Source organism: Bufo bufo, chromosome 6, assembly GCF_905171765.1.
Source record: "Bufo bufo chromosome 6, aBufBuf1.1, whole genome shotgun sequence".
In the NCBI taxonomy this organism is placed as follows: domain Eukaryota; kingdom Metazoa; phylum Chordata; class Amphibia; order Anura; family Bufonidae; genus Bufo; species Bufo bufo.
The window spans coordinates 403,484,678-403,506,527 of record NC_053394.1 but is presented as its reverse complement, the minus strand read 5'-3'; the positions used below and the strand labels follow the sequence as shown (position 1 = coordinate 403,506,527).

The 21,850-nt window shown below is 42.9% G+C and overlaps 3 protein-coding genes across 8 annotated transcripts in view; 2 read left to right on the top strand and 1 right to left on the bottom strand.

Moving 5' to 3' along the window:
* The window catches only part of LOC121004457 (oocyte zinc finger protein XlCOF6-like), a 1,031,731-nt gene that overhangs the window by 608,073 nt on the left and 401,808 nt on the right, over positions 1-21,850 (top strand). The gene's annotated exons all lie outside the window — the stretch shown is intronic.
* Positions 1-21,850, top strand: part of LOC121004526 (gastrula zinc finger protein XlCGF66.1-like) — an 818,554-nt gene that overhangs the window by 680,977 nt on the left and 115,727 nt on the right. The window lies entirely within an intron of this gene.
* Positions 15,769-21,850, bottom strand: part of LOC121004456 (oocyte zinc finger protein XlCOF6-like) — a 224,383-nt gene continuing 218,301 nt past the window's right edge. The window contains exon 5 of the mRNA XM_040436679.1: positions 15,769-18,214. Within this exon, the coding sequence (XP_040292613.1) occupies positions 16,852-18,214 (1,363 nt within the window). The 3' untranslated portion in view covers positions 15,769-16,851. The remainder of the gene's footprint in view (positions 18,215-21,850) is intronic.

Sequence of the window (21,850 nt, the reverse complement as noted above, 5' to 3'; positions counted from 1 at the left end):
TGTAGAGGTATACTGTATATTGTGTGGCACAGTGTAGAGGTATACTGTATATTGTTTGGCACAGTGTAGAGGTATACTGTATATTGTGTGGCACAGTGTAGAGGTATACTGTATATTGTGTGGCACAGTGTAGAGGTATACTGTATATTGTGTGGCACAGTGTAGAGGTATACTGTATATTGTGTGGCACAGTGTAGGGGTATACTGTATATTGTGTGGCACAGTGTAGAGGTATACTGTATATTGTGTGGCACAGTGTAGAGGTATACTGTATATTGTGTGGCACAGTGTAGCGGTATACTGTATATTGTGTGGCACAGTGTAGCGGTATACTGTATATTGTGGGGCACAGTGTAGCGGTATACTGTATATTGTGGGGCACAGTGTAGCGGTATACTGTATATTGTGGGGCACAGTGTAGAGGTATACTGTATATTGTGGGGGACAGTGTAGAGGTATACTGTATATTGTGGGGCACAGTGTAGTGGTATACTGTATATTGTGGGGCACAGTGTAGAGGTATACTGTATATTGTGTGGCACAGTGTAGAGGTATATTGTATATTGTGGGGCACAGTGTAGAGGTATACTGTATATTGTGGGGCACAGTGTAGAGGTATACTGTATATTGTGTGGCACAGTGTAGAGGTATACTGTATATTGTGTGGCACAGTGTAGAGGTATACTGTATATTGTGGGGCACAGTGTAGAGGTATACTGTATATTGTGGGGCACAGTGTAGAGGTATACTGTATATTGTTTGGCACAGTGTAGCGGTATACTGTATATTGTGTGGCACAGTGTAGAGGTATACTGTATATTGTGGGGCACAGTGTAGAGGTATACTGTATATTGTGGGGCACAGTGTAGAGGTATACTGTATATTGTGGGGCACAGTGTAGAGGTATACTGTATATTGTGGGGCACAGTGTAGAGGTATACTGTATATTGTGTGGCACAGTGTAGAGGTATACTGTATATTGTGTGGCACAGTGTAGAGGTATACTGTATATTGTGTGGCACAGTGCAGAGGTATATTGTACAAACCGGATTCCCAAAAAGTTGGGACACTATACAAATCGTGAATAAAAACTGAATGCAATGATGTGGAGGTGCCAACTTCTAATATTTTATTCAGAATAGAACATAAATCACGGAACAAAAGTTTAAACTGAGAAAATGTACCATTTTAAGGGAAAAATATGTTGAATCAGAATTTCATGGTGTCAACAAATACCCAAAAAGTTGGGACAAGGCCATTTTCACCACTGTGTGGCATCTCCCCTTCTTCTTACAACACTCAACAGACGTCTGGGGACCGAGGAGACCAGTTTCTAAAGTTTAGAAATAGGAATGCTCTCCCATTCTTGTCTAATACAGGCCTCTAACTGTTCAATCGTCTTGGGCCTTCTTTGTTGCACCTTCCTCTTTATGATGCGCCAAATGTTCTCTATAGGTGAAAGATCTGGACTGCAGATGTTGTTCTAGAACCTGAATATATTTTTCTGCATTGATGGTGCCTTTCCAGACATGCAAGCTGCCCATGCCACACGCACTCATGCAACCCCATACCATCAGAGATGCAGGCTTCTGAACTGAGCGTTGATAACAACTTGGGTTGTCCTTGTCCTCTTTGGTCCGGATGACATGGCGTCCCAGATTTCCAAAAAGAACTTCGAATCGTGACTCGTCTGACCACAGAACAGTCTTCCATTTTGCCACACTCCATTTTAAATGATCCCTGGCCCAGTGAAAACGCCTGAGCTTGTGGATCTTGCTTAGAAATGGCTTCTTCTTTGCACTGTAGAGTTTCAGCTGGCAACGGTGGATGGCACGGTGGATTGTGTTCACTGACAATGGTTTCTGGAAGTATTCCTGAGCCCATTCTGTGATTTCCTTTACAGTAGCATTCCTGTTTGTGGTGCAGTGTCGTTTAAGGGCCCGGAGATCACGGGCATCCAGTATGGTTTTACGGCCTTGTCCCTTACGCACAGAGATTGTTCCAGATTCTCTGAATCTTCGGATGATGTTATGCACAGTTGATGATGATAGATGCAAAGTCTTTGCAATTTTTCGCTGGGTAACACCTTTCTGATATTGCTCCACTATCTTTCTGCGCAACATTGTGGGAAATGGTGATCCTCTACCCATCTTGGCTTCTGAGAGACACTGCCACTCTGAGAAGCTCTTTTTATACCCAATCATGTTGCCAATTGACCTAATTAGTGTTAATTGGTCTTCCAGCTCTTCGTTATGCTCAAATTTACTTTTTCCAGCCTCTTATTGCTACTTGTCCCAACCTTTTTGGGATTTGTTGACAAGGTGAAAATTGGAATCAACGTATTTTTCCTTTAAAATGATACATTTACTCGGATTAAACGTTTGATCTGTCATCTACGTTCTATTACAAATAAAATATTGACATTTGCCATCTCCACATCATTGCATTCAGTTTTTATTCACAATTTGTTTAGTGTCCCAACTTTTTTGGAATCCGGTTTGTATATTGTGGGGCACAGTGTAGAGGTATACTGTATATTGTGGGGCACAGTGTAGCAGTATACTGTATATTGTGGGGCACAGTGTAGAGGTATACTGTATATTGTGTGGCACAGTGTAGAGGTATACTGTATATTGTGGGGCACAGTGTAGAGGTATACTGTATATTGTGGGGCACAGTGTAGCGGTATACTGTATATTGTGGGGCACAGTGTAGAGGTATACTGTATATTGTGGGGCACAGTGTAGCGGTATACTGTATATTGTGGGGCACAGTGTAGCGGTATACTGTATATTGTGGGGCACAGTGTAGAGGTATACTGTATATTGTGGGGCACAGTGTAGAGGTATACTATATATTGTGGGGCACAGTGTAGCGGTATATTGTATATTGTGGGGCACAGTGTAGCGGTATACTGTATATTGTGGGGCACAGTGTAGAGGTATACTGTATATTGTGGGGCACAGTGTAGAGGTATACTGTATATTGTGGGGCACAGTGTAGAGGTATACTGTATATTGTGGGGCACAGTGTAGCGGTATACTGTACATTGTGGGGCACAGTGTAGGCTATATGTGTATAACAAATATATTTCATATGAAAACTTACAGTTACTTGACTTGGCCCTTGGGGATCTCGGACGCCACTTCAACACTTTGACCGCGGGTTTTATCCTAATGAGAAAGATTTCATAATTCGGATTTGAAGAAGGGGCAGAGGGGTCACAGAGCAGGGAGAGGCCGGTGCTGCTACTTGGTGCTGCTACTTGGGGGTCATACCATGGGGGAGTAATAAAGCCCACCATAATCCCCCCCCCCCCCAGTAGAAATAATACTCCTTATAATGTGACAGTGCAAAAGATACCCCCTTTTAATGCCCCCAGTTGAGCTAATGTTCCAAATAGTGCCCCCATAATGTCCCAGTATAAAATACCCCTATATAGTGCCCTTAGTAAATTCCCCTATAGTGCTCCTCTCCCTCCTCCCTCCTAGTGCCCCCCATAATGTACCAGTATAAAATGCCCCATATATAGTGCCCCAGTAGATGCCCTCAGTGTCCCCCATAATTTGCAAGTATAAAATACCCTTTCTTAGTGCCCCCATAGATGACCCCATAGTACTCCTCTCCCCCTTCCCCATAGTACCCACCATAATGTATCACAGTATAAAATGCTACTGTACAGAGCCCCCCATATAAAATACCCCTTCTTTGTGGCCTCAGTAGATGCCCCTATAGTGCCCACCAATAATGTGCCAGTAAGAAGTGCCCCCATAGATGCCCCCAATCATGTGCCAGTAATAAGAGCCCCCCCACTATCTTGTGCCAGTAACAAGAGCCCCCCCATATCATGTGACAGTAACAAGAGCCCCCACATCATGTGCCAGTAGCCATAGGCCCTCCTATAATGTGCCAGTAGCCAGAGCCCCTCCTATAATGTGCCAGTAGCCAGAGCCCCCCCATATCATGTGCCAGTAGCGAAAGCCCCCCCTATAATGTGCCAGTAGCCAGAGCCCCCCTATAATGTGCCAGTAGCCATAGGCCCCCCTATCATGTGCCAATAGCCATAGCCCCCCCTATAATGTGCCAGTAGCCAGAGCCCCTCCTATAGTGTGCCAGTAGCCAGAGCCCCCACTATCATGTGCCAGTAGCCAGAGCCCCCCATAATGTGCCAGTAGCCAGAGCCCCCCTATCATGTGCCAGTAGCCAGAGCCCCCCCTATCATGTGCCAGTAGCCAGAGCCCCCTATCATGTGCCAGTAGCCAGAGCCCCCCCCCCACCATCATGTGCCAGTAGCCAGTGCCCCCCCCCCCCTCATATCAGTAGCCGACATTATTGTACACAAAAAAACAACAAAAAAACACTTATACATAACTCCATGTCAGCGATGCAATGCAGGGCTCTTCTGGCCTGTGTCCTGCGCTGTACGGTTCAGGCTGCTGGCACTAGGCTGGCAGCCTATCAGAGGAGGGACACACCTCTCCCTCTCCTGCTGCACAGCCATCTGTATCGCTGTCCTGAGGACGGCGATACAGATGACTATGGAGATGAGCGCTTCCACAATGGAAGCGCTCATCTCCCTATTCCCTGCCGCCGCTGCCCCCACTTGCCGCCACGGGGGACGCGGCCCACGAAAATATATTTAGTTGCGAGCCGGCGGGGGCCCCTAGGAATTGGGGGCCCAGGGGCAATTGCCCCCCTTGCCTTAATGGAAGCACCGGCCCTGATTGAGTAGCCATGCTTTTAGACCCTCACTGTAAAACTAAAATAGGGGATTTTTTCCATGCTTCCGAAAGTGTATTCCCAGGATATGCTCTGTACTCAGCTTGCTACAGCTTTTGCTGAGAAGACACCTGTCGACGGCATATCTGACCATGAAGGCCCTTTCTGTTCTCTGCTCATTCACTGCTCTATGGTGTTATGCAAGCGGGTATGGACCCACTGCGTCACTGACCGCTAATTACCTGATCTTCACTAGAGCATCTGATGGTGAGGATAGATAGGCTTGGGCCATTAGGGTAGTTACCAGGTACCACTTCAAAGCAGTCCCCAGGTCAGTGGCAGCTGACCTTAGGATCAGAGATACCGAAGGGAAAGACATAGTCAGGAACAGGCAGCGACCAAGCAAAGTCTGTAATCGAAGTCGAAGGTCAGAAGAAGGCGGCAATCAAGCAAAGTCTTTTTAATTGAGAAACAGGGTCCGGTACACCGTAAAGCAGAAACTTCCAAACACCTTCACACAAGGAACTAGACTGGCCTGACCATAATTGCTCAGGCACATTCCTGGGGCAGGAAGCACCTTTAAATACATCCTGCTACCCAGCCATTGACTGGGGAGATGGAGGGCGTGTACGTGCTGCCTCACAAAAGGAGAGACAAACCCGTGCACATCCTAACAGGACAGGACTCTAAGCAGGAAGGAAATTCCTGCATGGAGCCCAGATACAACAGTTTAAGCTACCTTCTGCCCGCACTTGTCAGCACGCAGTATAGCAGCAGGAGGGAGTGAGGGAGCCATGCCCATGTAAAAGGGGCAGCAGCGCAGGCACAGAGTGCTGGGCTTACACCCCCTCTCCTCAGGCCTGGCCCTAGACCAAAAAAAAAAAAAAATCATAAAAAGAGGGGCATTGATGTTCTTTCTTGCTTCCCAAATTCTTTCCTCAGGGCCGAACTCCTTCCAAACCACAAGAAACAGGGTTCTACCTCTTCATCCCCAGAATACCTTTCACCTCATAGACATTCTCTTCACTGACCGCAACAGGAGCTGAAACTGATTTCTTGAAGAAACAATTCAGGATGACATGTTTTAGCAGGGAGACGTGGAAGGCAGCTTAAGCTTGCAGTAAACGTCATAAATTTGTTCGAGGATCTTAAATGGACCGATGAAGCGTGGACCCAATTTGTAAGAAGGTATTTTGTGCCTGATATATTTGGAGGCAAGCCACACTTTATCACTAGGACGGAACTTAGGAGAATCTCTTCGTCTTTTATCAGTAGCCTCTTTCATGCGCACAGAAGCCTCTTTCAGAGCTGCCCTGGTCTCCTCCCATATTTTAGAGAACTGTCTTGAAGTTGTATATGCTGCAGGGATACCAGAAGTAGACGACACCGGGAATGGGTTGTTGAATGTAAACAACAAAAAAGTGGTGACTTCTTGGAAGACTCGCTGACATGGTTATTATACGAAAACTCAGCCCAAGGTAATGGCTCGGCCCAGTCATCATCATGGAGGTTGGTGAAGTGTCGTAAAAAATTGGTCAGGATTTGATTGACCACTTGGCCATTAGACTGAGGAGGATAAGCCAAAGTGAAGTCCAGACATTCAATAGCTTACAGGGAGCTCTTCAGAACTTAGATTTGAACTGCACACCTCTATCTGACATAATACGATGAGGAAAACCATGGAGGCCAAAATGTGTTCAAATATATCTGCTGAGGAGCAGAAACAAGATTAGGCAGAGGGCAGAAGTGCGCTATTTTGGAAAAACTATCTACCACAACCCAAATCACAGAACACCCAGAGGACAAGGGTAGATCAGTAATAAAATCCATAGCCTCAAAAAGTAAGAAGCCTGGTGGACGGTGGTTGGAGGTTGTATTCTGTGCACATGACAGACAGGCAGCGACAAACTTTTTGATATCTTGCCATAGAATGCAAAAAAAGTCAGCATATCCCAATGCGCAGGTGCACGATGCCATGGCTGGAAACACGAAGAAAAAAAAACACGATGCAACAGCACTCTGCAAACACAAATAAAGTACAATAATGCCATAATTCTAGAAAATATTCTAGTTCTAATGCTACACTTATTTTCTAAATTTGAGATTCTTGGCAAATATATTTTGTACAAAACCATTTGGGCCCGTCTGCCAAACATCAAGGCGATCTCTATAAGACGGGAACCTAACACTAAATCCTACCTGTTATGTGCCATAATGGCCACCATAAAATTCAGGGAGTGCAGGTCCCACATGCATGCTGGGTCCACTCTGCTTTTTACCATTTTTGGTGCCATAAAGTCCTCCATTAAATCCAGGGAATGCAGGTACCAACGTGCATGCTGAGCCCACTCCATACCTCTCCTGGTGCCAGACTGCTTCCAGTGAATGCAATGAGAGCAGGCTACAGATTTATACTTATACTAATTAAAATCAGCCTATGGGGCAGAGAGGCTAGTTAGGGGTGCAAGACTAACTGGGGTCAGTCACATCTCCAGTACAAACTGCAAAAAAAGGTTGTCCGTCAGCACATCCCAGCAGGTGCACGCCGCCATGGCTAGAAACACGAAGAAAGAAAAACACTATGTAACAGCATTCTGCAAACACAAATAACGTACAATAATGCCATAGTTATAGAAAATATTCTGGTGCTAATGCGACGCTTTTTTTTTAAATTTTAGATTCTTGGCAAATACATTTTGTACTAAATTACTTGGGCCTGTCTGCCATCCGTTTTTTTCTTCTTCTTGCCGTATTAATGGCCACCAATACAGTTGGGCAAAGAACTTGAAGGTCTTTCATTGTCCGGTGTGAGCTACAATTTTTGTGGAATGACCCCAAAGTAAAACTTGCTTTCTGAGGGTCTGCACAACAAAAGTCTTTCCGGGTGGAATCTCAGACAACTTGTGCTCTTCCTTCCAGTCGATAGCATCAAAGGACCTTGAGCGAGCATCTGCTTTGATATTTTTCTCTGTGGCACGGAAATGAAGAACGAAGTCAAAACGGGCGAAGAATAAGGATCACCTGGTCAGATTATTGTGGACGGTGTAGATTACCATAGGAGGAGATGCTCCCTTCAGAAGGTAATACTGTACCATTCTCCCAGTGCCATTTTGATGGCTAACAACTCTCTGTCCCTAATCGAGTAGTTGCGCTCAGGAGCAGAGAAGGCCCTGGAGAAGAATCCATAGTTCACTATCTTACCCGAGGAAGCTTTTTGTGAAAGGACCTCCAAGAGACGATGCATCCACCTCAAGATAGAATTACTTGTTAGCATCAGGACGATGGAAACATAGAAACATAGAATGTGTCGGCAGATAAGAACCATTTGGCCCATCTAGTCTGCCCAATATATCTGAATCCTATGAATAGTCCCTGGCCCTATCTTATATGAAGGATAGCCTTATGCCTATCCCATGCATGCTTAAACTCCTTCACTGTATTTGCAGCTACCACTTCTGCAGGAAGGCTATTCCATGCATCCACTACTCTCTCAGTAAAGTAATACTTCCTTATATTACTTTTAAACCTTTGCCCCTCTAATTTAAAACTGTGTCCTCTTGTGGTAGTTTTTCTTCTTTTAAATATGCTCTCCTCCTTTACCGAGTTGATTCCCTTTATGTATTTAAAAGTTTCTATCATATCCCCTCTGTCTCTTCTTTCTTCCAAGCTATACATATTAAGGTCCTTTAACCTTTCCTGGTAAGTTTTATCCTTCAATCCAGAACCGGAGCCGCACAGAAGGCCTGCTTTAATTTAGCCTCAGCTGTCCAATTCTTGGGATTTGCTCTTTTGTGGGTCAAGGTAGAGATGGGAGCTGTCAAGTACGAGAAGCGGGTACGAACTGCCCAAAGTAGTTGGCGAATCCCAGGAAGCTCTGGCTTGTTTTTAAACCAGAAGGACGAGGCCACTTTAAAATAGCTGGCAGCCTCTCGGGATCCATCTGCAGGGCAATTACAGATATTATGTATCCTAGGAATGAAAGTGAAGACTGCTCAAAGATACATTTCTCGAGCTTGTGGGGTCATTTAGCATACTGGTGTAAAGTAGAACTGGCTTAGTTGTCCATAGCAACTAATCAGATTCCACCTTTCATTTTTGACAGCTCCTTTGGAAAAGGAAAGGTGGAATCTGATTGGTTTCTATGGTCAACTAAGCCAGTTCCACTTTACACCAGTTTGATAAATGACCCCATTGGTGTACAGATGATTTTCTCTTAGCCGTTGAAGAACCTGACAAACCTGCCTCCGGTGAGTAGCCAAATCTGGAGAAAAAACAAACATATCATCTAGGTACACCACAACACAGGAATAGAGCAAGTCTCTGAAGATGTCGTTTATGAATCTTTGAACACTGCAGGGGCATTGCTTAGCCCAAAGGGCATCACCAGATATTCGTAATGACCATCGAGAGTGCTAAAGGCAGTCTTCCACTCATCCCCCAGACAAATCCTGATCAGGTTGTAGGCCCCACGTAGGTCAAATTTGGAGAATATTTGAGCTCCCCTGAGGTGCTCAAACAATTCAGGAATAAGAAGAAGAGGGTACTTATTTTTTTACTGTGATCTTGTTAAGACCCCTGTAGTCGATGCATGGATGTACGGAGCCATCTTTCTTCTTCACAAAGAGCAATCTTCTGTCGAGGATCTCCTTGATATACTCGGACATAGACTGAGTCTCTGCTGGTGACAAGGTATAGATGCACCTACAAGGAGGCGAGGAACCCGGAACCAAGTCAATAGGGCAGTCATACAGCCTGTGAGAAGGTAGCATCTCAGCCTCTTTCTTGTCAAAGACTTTCACATAAGCATGATAGTTTGGAGATTGGGTGGTACCTGAGGCGACTACGCCAGCTGAGCAGAAGAAATACACCTCCCAAGACAGGACTGTCCCCAAATAAGCACCTCTCCGGACCTCTAGTAAAGAACAAGTCCATGAATATGAAGCCACGGACGTCCCAGGAAGGGAGGATGAGACAGACTTGAGAGGACCAGGAACTAAATCTTTTCAGTATGAAGCGCTACCACCTGTAATTTTTTAGGTTTAATGATTAACTGAATGATGCCCCTGCCTGTCCATCATATTCTATAGGGTACTGCTCCTGCCGCTACTACTACCCTTACACAGCTGCACATCTCCTGTGTTGTTCATCACTTTCCATACTGTACTGCTGCTGCCGCTACTACTACCCCTACAAAACCACACGTCTTCTGCCATGTTGATCATGTTTTATACTGTGCTGCTGCTCCAATTAAAAGGGAGCTGAATATGATGACCGAATCAATAGAAACAAATTAAGAAATTTGCTCATCTTTAATTGTATGAACTGTTGACTCAGTTCATAGAAAGTAGAAGAATTGGTCAAAAACTAGCGAACCCTGTGGGACATCATGTAGTGTTAACAATTCTGCTTAGAGTTTATATTAAAAAATGAGTATTCAGATTGTGACACATTTACTAATTCGGCCTAATTGTTGGCTATCATCCACAGCAACTCTTGGTATACTTAATTTAGAACATTAATTTGCTCATAAAAATGGTGCTTTCTTAAAATAAATATGGATACAGCTCTGCTTAGTGATTTTGATTTTTGAGCAGAAAAAAAGGGGAAGGTGCCAAACACATTAATTCATTTTGGCAAAAACCATAAAACTATATAAATACCTTTACACTAGAATTTTTATGCAAAGTAGACCAGCAAAAAAGAGCATTGACCTTAGTGAATGTTCTCCAAGTGTGCACATTTATGGACCATGAAAAAGTTGGAGGTCACAAGTATAAATAGAAAAGAAAAACACTCCTCATCACTGAAATTGCAACACCAAAAAGGACAAGTTTATGCAAATCGAGGAAGCAGCAGGTGTCGCTAATTTCTCCACAGATCAAATTTGGAAGCTCCTAGCTCCAATCTGAAGGCATGTGGGAGGGGCATAAAAGCCATATTGAAAGCAAACTTTTTTAGCTATAAGAAACCTTTTGTCTCAGACACAATGATACCTATGGAGACCACAACGGTATCTATACTATTGTATTCCTGCTGGTAAAATGTATCTGTATGAAGAATAACGAAGACAGTATGAATATACCAAATAGTGAGTTGTATTATCATTACTTATCTATAGCATGTTTTGTGGTGGGTTTTCAGGTTGCTTTTGAAGGTTTGGATGTTGGAGTCTGATGTGCTGGGGTAGTGAGTTCCAGAGCATGGGAGACGTACGTGAGACATCTTTAAGGTGACTGTGTGAGGAACAGATGAGAGGAGACCAAAGAAGAAGGTCTTGTGAGGGTCCGAGATTATGTTTGGGGATGTATCTGGAAAGCAGGTCAGAGATGTAAATGTTGTGGAAAGCTCTATATGTAGTTGTTAGTATCTTGAATTGAATTCTTTGGGTATCGGGAAGCCAGTAAAGAGTTTGGCAGTAAGGAGCGGCAGAGGAGAAACAAGGGGAAAGGTGGATTAACTGGGCAGCAGAGTTGAGGAAACATTGGAGGGATGCAAGAGTGCTAGATAGGAGACTGCAAAAGGAGGATGTTGCAGTAGTCCAAGTAGAAGATTACAAGGGCATGTGTTGCAAATATTGATATTAATTTGGGTCAAGGTATAAATTTGTTCAAGTTAAGCAGGCCACTTCTTCCCCTACTACTCTCAGTCCATGCACTCACCCTGCCTGAGCAGAGAAAACTTTTCAGGCATGCCAGATGCTGTGAGAAGACACAACCTAGGACTCTACCACCACAGCGGTCCACCAAGACCTAGCTACGTCTTGCTTCTAGAGCTTTTTCACTCTGTAGAACCAGGTCAAGAAAGGAAACCTCTTCAAGACTGAAGAGGGCTTTAAAGCATTCCACCTCATGTTTGATTACACCTCCAAGTTAGGACCTCAAATCAGGTCAGTTGTCATAGTGGACAGTATTAGGGCAGTGATTCGTCTGGAACTCTTAGATTTTCACATATTCGAGTCTGCAAAGGCTTACAGGCTGAATCAGCTAGGGGAGGTAGGTTCCTTTTTTACTGATAAGTACGGATGAGCGAACTTTGTGTTTCAAGTTTGGCGTACAAGGTTCGGGTTATCTAAGAATTATGTTGTGGATTCCGCGGACGATATAAGTTTTGGTCCCTGGTAGCGGAATCCTTAACGGAATTCTTAGATATCTCGAACCTTGTACGCCTAACTTGAAACACAAAGTTCGCTCAACCCTACTGATAAACTCAGGCTTATGACTGCACCACAAGTTTTACTGCCAGTGCACAAGAAAGACATAGTAGACATTGAGCGGGTTCAAAGGCAAGTGAACAAAGTTATAATGGAAAAGGTGGACTACAGAACCCAGAAAAATTATCAAAATTGGGTTATTTAGTTTAGAAAAAAGATGATTAATGGGAGACCTAATGACTATGTATAAATATATTGTTCTATATATGATGTGCCATCATGTGACTGACAGGCAGCTAGTAGCAGTTCTGCAGTGGAGTTTACGTTATAAGCAGTGATGGCCATCACTGGTTATATGGCCATCTTAAGGCCCCTCAGTGACCAATGAATGATTTATTGACCAACTGTGAGGTTGCCCTGACAAAGTTGCAGTAGCGATGAGGTCACAGAAGAGGTACACGCAGGTGCAAAATAGATGATACACTGGTTGATGAAACGACAACACACTTTGGGGTCACCGTCATAGCGTAGCGGTTGTGATCTGTATAATCCAAAAACTAAAATTTTTCAATTGGTCATTGACCACTGGTTGTCTCTAGGTTGACACGTGCTACTGGATTACCAATGTTAAAAATTAACTTTTATTATATACCCATAAAACATTTAGCTAGAACTCACACATTAAAATTATCAGTGGTGCCTGCCCTATTGCACTAGTCTCTTGTATAATTATACTAATAGGCCACTGGGGGGCACTGGAGCTCTTTTCCTTAGTGATTTCTACTGTCTGAATTTAACAGTTGTCACAGTTATTTATATTGAGCACTGTTAGTCTCACAGTGCGCTCCTTTTAAATACGAGCGTCCTCCCTGTGCACTAAGTACTAACATCCATGTCATACACAATTGCTCGGCATAGCACTCACTGCCTAAAATCACATTTAACACACTCTGCCCCCCGACATGTTTCGCCAAGCTCCCTTCAAGCTCCATTCCCCTGAAGACGCCAAGGGAGCTTGGTGAAACATGTCGGGGGGCAGAGTGTGTTAAATGTGATTTTAGGCAGTGAGTGCTATGCCGAGCAATTGTGTATGACATGGATGTTAGTACTTAGTGCACAGGGAGGACGCTCGTATTTAAAAGGAGCGCACTGTGAGACTAACAGTGCGCAATATAAATAACTGTGACAACTGTTAAATTCAGACAGTAGAAATCACTAAGGAAAAGAGCTCCAGTGCCCCCCAGTGGCCTATTAGTATAATTATACAAGAGACTAGTGCAATAGGGCAGGCACCACTGATAATTTTAATGTGTGAGTGTTAGCTATATGTTTTATGGGTATATAATAAACGTTAATTTTTAACATTGGTAATCCAGTAGCACGTGTCAACCTAGAGACAACCAGTGGTCAATGACCAATTGAAAAATTTAGCGCTTTGAGTCACAACACGTGCGAGCGGGTCTAATGCAATCTTAGTCTGTATAATCCAAATGCTCCTGTAGGTTTAACTTGAGAAGGTCGAATTAGTTCCCCAGCTGCTGGTTGTGGTACCATTGCAGAATTGGTCAGAGCATTTGGGCAGGTTGAAATGTTGTGCATATAGGACATTAATTTCTCCTGGCAGTCATGCCGTTGAGCAAGTTCTTGGAATACCACTGGTAGAACTATCTGGGTTTCCATGGCCTGTGCTTACTCTTTTGGGCAGTGGGAGTGAAACCACTATGCCAACCAATCAGTTTGACTTTGGGCTAGATCCAAGGGCATTATCCTTAGGTCCCCTGGTTTTACCCTTTAACCTCTATACAGGCATTTAGTCTTCGCTGCAGGGGAGCCATCAGACTGGTACCTTTTGGAATAGTCTTGGTGTGATTGACAGTTGTCCCATGGGGGACAGAGACATCAGTGTGAATCACCGAGGGTCAGGTGATACTATAGCCAGGAAACAGGCAGAGGTGAGGACAGGCAGTATTCATGTGAATAAGAAGAGATACAGATTGCAGATACAAGTGTGAATGCTATGACTAAGAGGTACCCATGGAAGAAAAAAAGATTAGGTAAAAGAGGGAAATGGAGTATTTAAATAGGAAGACTGTTAGAAAAATGGTTTACAGTTGGTTTTCATAACTTGTGCATAATTATTTCCTCCAGCACTTTTGGAGATCCTCCAGTTGATGGCTTATTCTAACCTGCAAGGAGTAGTACCGTGGGTGGACAGTAGAAATTTTTGTATTCCTTTACCGCAGAATAAACAGAGGGACCTATAAATGGCATTCATTTTTATGGTATAGAGATTAATTCAAAGGAAATGGAAAGGATATGCAAAGGAATTCCACAGGCTAAACCAGCTGGCTGAGGAAAGCATTATTGTAGGTCACAGGGCTGCGGAAGAAACAGTGGAGGAAGTTGCAATCTCTGTTGGGATAGGAAACAGTGGAGGAAGTTGCAATCTCAATGGTACACAAGTGAAAGGTAAGCATCATGGAAGCAGATGAGAACATTGGAAGTAGGAAGGAACGTTTGCTCTATTTTACTGGAAACATCTATGAGATGTATGGAGAGGTATGGGTTGAAGACTAACTGAAGTATTTCGTATTGTTTTAAGGAGTTAGGTGATGTTGAAGATACAAAAGCCTTAGACTAGGAAGGGATTTCAGTGAGGGTCATTAGACAGTTTTGTTTTTTCACTATTGTAATTAGGTGGATATTTCTCTGTGGTATATGTCTCAATTTTAATTGCTGTTACTTCATTAGTCTTTCTCTCTTGCATTATGGAGGCAATCAGTCTTGGAGGTACTAGAAGTTGGCAATTTATTGTAAAAAGTGAAATGTCATTTCAGTAGATCTAAGGCTACTTTCACACCTGCGTTTAGGTCGGATCCGTCTGGTATGTGCCCAGACGGATCCGCACCTATAATGCAAACGCTTAGATCCGTTCAGAACGGATCCGTTTGCATTACCATGAACAAAAACGGATCCGTGATAATGCAACGGATCCGTTTTGACTTTACATTGAAAGTCAATGGGAGACGGATCCGTTTGAAAATTGAGCCATACTGTGTCAACTTCAAACGGATCCGTCCCCATTGACTTACATTGTAAGTCTGGACGGATCCGTTTGCCTCCGCACGGCCAGGCGGACACCTGAACGCTGCAAGCTGCGTTCAGGTGTCCGCCTGTTGAGCGGAGCGGAGGCCAAACGGAGCCAGACTGATGCATTCTGAGCGGATCCGCATCCATTCAGAATGCATTAGGGCTGGACGGATCCGTTCGGGGCCGCTTGTGAGCCCCTTCAAACGGAACTCACAAGCGGAGCCCCGAACGCTAGTGTGAAAGTAGCCTAAGATGGATCAGCTGGGGAAAGAGGTCAGTGGTTGGTTGAGGGCTTTGCCAGTCCCGCTTTTTTGCCCAATTAGCTTTGACTTTGCGACCCCAGAAGCCAACACTTTTACCAGATGGGTGTCCTTTATACACATAGGAATTTGTTCTTAAATATTTAGATGCATTGGGTTTAGAATATAATTCTTACTCCTTCCATATCAGCTTTGCCAAGTAAGGTTATCCCAGGAGTTCAAAATATAGGGTAATTGAAGTCTGTGCACTGTAAGATCTATGATCAACCTCATGTGTTGTACTGTAAGTCTATTTATCAGGTGATAATATCAGGTGATACAGAAATAGTGGGCATTAACTCAGTTTTTGGTTGTGATTGGCTGCAGGGGTCATAGAGTCAGGAGTTGGGAAAGCATCACTCCTGCAGCAAACAGAGAATGGCAGGGAGTGATCAGCTTCAGAATAGAAGTGGGGAGCAGTGAGGTTAGTATTGTTTGATTTAATTTATGTTTACAATGCTAAGCCATTTAAAAAAATAAATTCTCTGGACAACTCTCTTACTGTGAAATATTGTATGTGCATGGTTGATACATCGGTGTGTTATCTGGAGTCTTAAACAAAGTCTTGAAGAAAAGACATTTAGTGGTTATTGCATATATTTAGTATTTTTTCTTTACTGTGGATTCTGGGCTACATGAATACATAGGCTTAAACAATGCTAAGTGAATAAAATATTTACAGTTATATCATACAAAGTAAAGAAACAGATGTTGGTAAGCTCTCATTACACACCAATGCTCATCTGGTATGTCGTTTTGAAGCTGCCATCTAAGCTAGAAGTGGTAGAAACTAAAATAGCCAAAATTAGAGATCAATTAACCACCACGTACCTGCATAGTAATCAAATGACTTTTCAAATGTGCGCTTGCCTGCCGTTTTAAACATACTTTCCTCTATCTCAATCAGTGGCCTCATTACAGAGACATTCCTGCTTTTACTTTATGCAAATGACCTGCTTGGAGCAACAAGGGCATCGCCATTCCTCCTTGTATCAACTAAAGCTCCACTCTCTTTGGCTGTTGGCTGCACCCCTCAGCTCGGGAATCAGTGCATGCGCAGTTCAGCCCTGATGCTTGTCAAAGCTAATGACATCTGTACTAAGTATCTGTGGCAAGCATTAGGGCTGTACTGCGCATGCACTGATTCAGTATCAGTGCATGTGCAAGAACACATCCCCAGGTGAGATTACTGGCCCTGGAAGCTTGGTGAGGGGTGTCCAAAAGCTAAATGGAGCGGAGCTTTAGGTGCTAGGAGGTGCAACGTCGAGGCATTTGTTGCACCTAACAGGTCATTTGCATAAAATAAAAGCAGGAATTTGGAATGGGAACACTAATCAAGATGGTGGAAAGTGTGTTTAAATCAGCAGGCAAGCGGATATCAGAAAAAGTGATTTTGATTACTATGCAGGTATGTGGTGATAGATGCCCTTTAACCCTTCCATACAGTAATCATAATTTAATGTTTTTCCACGCGTATAAAATATGTAGAATTTGTTAATAAAATTAAAGAAAATGGCTGCTTCCCTGAGGAGTTTTGATGAGCTTTTGATGTGCAAGATGATGGGATTTGTGGGTAAAACATTTCTCACATTCTTAGCATAAAAATGACTTTTCTCTTGCGTGAATTCTCTTATGTTTAGCAAGCTTATATTTATCTATGAAACTTTTCCCACATTCTGTACAGGAAAATGGCTTCTCCCCTGTGTGAATTTTTTGATGCATAACAAGAGCTGATTTCCGGTTAAAACATTTCCCACATTCTGAACATGAAAATGGTTTCTCCCCTGTGTGAATTCTGTGATGTTTAGCAAGATTATATTTATCTATGAAACATTTCCCACATTCTGAACATGAAAAAGGCTTCTCCCCTGTGTGAGTTCTCTGATGTATAACTAAAGCTGATTTAACACTAAAATATTCCCCACATTCTGAACATGAAAATGGCTTCTCACCTGTGTGACTTCTCTCATGGCTAGCAAGCTTATATTTATCCATGAAACATTTTCCACATTCTAAACATGGAAATGGCTTCTCCTCTGTGTGAATTCTCTCATGTTTAACAAGATATGCTTTTTGGTTAAAACATTTCCCACATTTTGAACATGAAAATGGCTTTTCCCCTGTATGAGTTCTCTCATGTCTAATAAGATGTGATTTATGACAAAAATGTCTCCCACAGTCAGAACATGAAAATGGCTTCTCCCCTGTGTGAATTTTTTTATGTCTAACAAGATCTGATTTATGACTAAAATGTTTCCCACATTCTGAACATGAAAATGGCTTTTCCCCTGTGTGAATTTTCTGGTGTTTAACAAGATGTGTTTTCTGGTTACAACATTTCCCACATTCTGAACATGAAAATGGCTTCTCCCCTGTGTGAATTCTATGATGTATAATAAAAGCTGATTTGACGCTAAAATATTCCCCACATTCTGAACATAAAAAAGGCTTCTCCCCTGTGTGTATTCTCTGGTGTTTAACAAGATGTACTTTCTGGTTAAAACGTTCCTCACATTCTGAACATGAAAATGGTTTCTCCCCTGTGTGAATTCTCTGGTGTTTAACAAGATCTGATTTCTGGATAAAACATTTCCCACATTCTGAACATGAAAATGGCTTCTCCCCTGTGTGAATTCTATGATGCATAACAAGAGCTGATTTAACACTAAAATGCTTCCCACATTCTGAACATGAAAATGGCTTCACCCCTGTGTGACTTCTCTGATGCTCAGCAAGATTATATTGATTTATAAAACATTTCCCACATTGTGAACATGAAAATGGTTTCTCCCCTGTGTGAGTTCTTTGATGTTTAATGAGAACCGATTTCTGGATAAAGCATTTCCCACATTCTGAACATGAAAACGGTTTCTCCCCTGTGTGAATTCTTTGATGTATAACAAGAGCTGATTTAACACTAAACATTTTCCCACATTCTGAACATGAAAATGGCTTTCTCACTTTGTGACCTCTTTGATGTTTAGCACCCCTTGTGCGACTTTTCTTCTGTGATAGAGGGATGGAGGGTCTATCTGATATAATGAAATGCTCTTTATATGTATCTTCTGTTATGCCATGATTATTTACTTTGAAATATGAAGCCATCAGATGTCCCTCTGGGCTCTTGGTAGGGTCATCTGCACAGAAGAAGACACATTTTATTAATATTAGGACATTAACATTATATTGATATTTTATAACTTTTCTGTATATAGATATGTGTACACAAATTGCAAGGCTTTTTGCAAAATACAATTATTAACTCACTATGTGATGGGAAAACAGATCACAAGCCATCAGTAGACCTCAAAGCAAAGTAGAACATCATGACGTTAGGTCACAAGGTTGTTCTATGTTGAAGTCAGCATCTTCATAGGTTTCAATGTGCCTACACATTTTAATAAAATTCTTAGCGGAAAAGCATAACGAGAACTATGAATTAGTGCTATTAAGTGGTGGCCGTCTCACACAGTTCTTGATGGCTACATGTAGAGAGGACGGTCACAATGGTCAGGCATGAAGAAATTATAGCTTTGGAGCAAATGTAAGGCTTGGTTAGCATGTGTAGTTTTCAATTTTTTTAAATTATTTTTAGCTGAGGCTAGGACTAGAAAAAGTGCTTTATACTTCATTGTCTTTTATAATCTACTCCTGGCCTTGCCTAAACAATTTATATAAGAAACATCACCAAAAATTGCAGATGCTAGTTTGGCTAATTATTATTGTCATCACAAATATGGGGCACTGGGAGATCTTAGAAACGGGATGCAAAAGATCTGCAGCAGTGTCTTCCACAAGACATGAGTGATACTGGACATCGGAAACCACAGCAAGCATTCAATGACCACTGGGGAAACTCCTCAATGTTTTTTTTTCAAACAATGTAATCATTGTAAAACATCCCCCCACTGCCTGGGCCCCTCATATAGATGGTACTTACTCCATTCTCCAGTACCCGTGTAGCTCCTGCTTCCCGCATGACCGCCGCACAGATCAAAACATCCGGCGAAGGGGGGAAGCCAATAGCAGGCCGACGGGAATAAGCATTGCGGGTGCCGGGGAGCTGGGTAAGTACCATCTACATGAGGGGCCCGGGCATTGGGGGAGATGTTTTACATGTTGGATAACCCCTTTAATTACAAAAAGCAAAGTGCTCTTGATTATTTCTTTGGGTAAAAAAAATCTTGACTTCTGTATAGATAGCAGGCAGGATACAGCCAGTGTTGAGAGATGGGCCTTCTTTTATTTTAACTGTTTAGCTTGCCGTGACGATGGCTCTGCCATTAGACTCTCCCTTTTATATAAAAAGCCATAATTGCAGTAGAAATGAATGAGTCAGTTCAGCACAAATCAAATTCACTACAAATTTCCAAAAGCTTTTGTTTCCAGCAATTCCTTAGGCATTTGGGATCATTCCTGCAGAAACCACTCAAAATGGTCTCTACCATTTCACAGATCAAAAGATAGGGAAAATAAATCATGGATTTGTGATGATTTTCATACACTTCCAGCTGATGCTGATGAATAGACCTGCCATTACTAATAGTGGGTACTGGCTATTTATCACTGGCCCAAAGAGGTTGTTGTCTGCCTGTCTATCACGTACTACTGCTGAAGCTACTACTACCCATACACAGCTGCACATCTCCTTCCATGTCCTGTTTTCATGTTTCTGTATTTTTTTCCGTTAACATAGGAAGAAACCTGTTGCTGCTCCCCAAAAGTATAATTTAAGACTGCTTTCTAAAAGACGTTGTACGGGTTCAGAGTGAAACCCGGTCATACCCATATTTTCACCCAGGCAGCCCCCCTGAAATGAGCATCAGAGTATTTCATGCTTTGATGCTCTCCCTTGCCCTGCACTGAATCGCCCAGGGCAAAGTCTGGGGACGTACCGGGCTCTCCATAGTGCAAGCTAGACGGATGCTTATGTCCAGCAGTGAGCCTGGTGATGTCACCGGCACTGATGGGCAGGCTTTCGCATTGCCCTAGCCTGTAAAACTGCGAGGTCCAGCGCAGGGCAAGGGAGAGCACTGGAGCATGCTCAAGTCAGAGAGCCTGCCTGGGTGAAAACGGGGATATGTCCAGGTTCGCCTCTGAACCCGGACAACCCCTTTAATTTTAAAATATAAAAACAATGATAGCGCAGTTTTTTTTCCTAAACAGACCGTTTGTTACCAACGGCCATTATATGTTTTCCCATAGCCAAATATCTCACACTCACAAACGGACATATTTTTCACCCTATAAGACGCACTTTTTTATCCCCAAAGTGGGGGCAAAATGTCAGGGCATCTTATAGGGTGAATAATAATCATCACTTTTATTATGGAAGCACTCATTAGTACAGGATTGCTGGGAAGCAGTGAATGCAACGCTCCCCGGGTTCTGTACTCAACTGTACTCTCCTGGTGTTCCTCGGTTGTTCGCCGTGCTGTGACTGCGGACAGCGTGAGGATGTCGCGCTGTGACCTCAGGCTGTGCGGCATCAGGGCACAGCAGAAAAATCATGGATGTCAGGAGCAGTGGCAGGGTCCAGAGCAGGAGTGGTAAGCAGTTATTTTTTTTGTCTGCACTGTGGACTTATATGAGGTCTGAATGGAGGGGGGGAGGGGGTTCTTATGCACATTGGGACTCTGATATGAGGTCTGAATGGGTGGCATATTTACATTAGGGCTCTGATCTGAGGTCTGATAAAAATATATATTTTCTTATTTTCCTCCTCTAAAACCTAGGTGCGTCTTATAGCGCAAAAAACACAACTTACGTAACTTAGTATGTTTTACTATGTTACAGTATAAAGTTATCACATTTTCATCAATCTTCAACTTGTATTTCAGCTGAAAAAACTGACAGAACACAGCGCTTACAAAATTAACATCTAATTATTTGATCCAGGGAATATGTAGAATCTGCTTTATTAAGTTTTTACTACTCACCTGGGCAGTTATCTGTAGGAATGTCCTCTATACTCTGCTCATCACCCCTCACATATGTCTCTGTAACATATATAATGTTCAGATCTTCACCCGGATTCACAAGCTGTGAAACAAATATTGTAAAAGCCATCTGATGGTTGGAGAATTCGTGTGGAAGTTTTTTTTTATAACCAGAGAAGATGAGTAATTAGAATGACAGCCAAAAATGACTAGATCAAAGGTAACATTTCATGAGACCTTATCTCCATCTACCTGATCATCCTGTGGGACATTGCGATGTTCTTCTGAACCATCCTGTAGAAGAAGAGGACTGGGATATCTCTCCGGTGTTCTTCTCTCTTCCTTAACTGTAGGAAAAACATCCAGTGACTGAATTCATTCCTTACATACAGATAATGAGTGGACGTTTGTATTTAGTCATGTCTATCACCTGGTGATGTAAGAGTTCGGTGGTCCTCCATCATGACGCCCTTGTACAGATCTTTGTGTCCTTCTAAATACTCCCACTCCTCCATGGAGAAAAAGATGGTGATATCCTGACACCTTATAGGAACCTGACAACACAATGATACAGTCATCACCCCCGATCCCTTCATAGTGTTCCTGTATAATGTCCCAGCATTCCCAGCAGTGTCACCTCTCCAGTCAGCAGC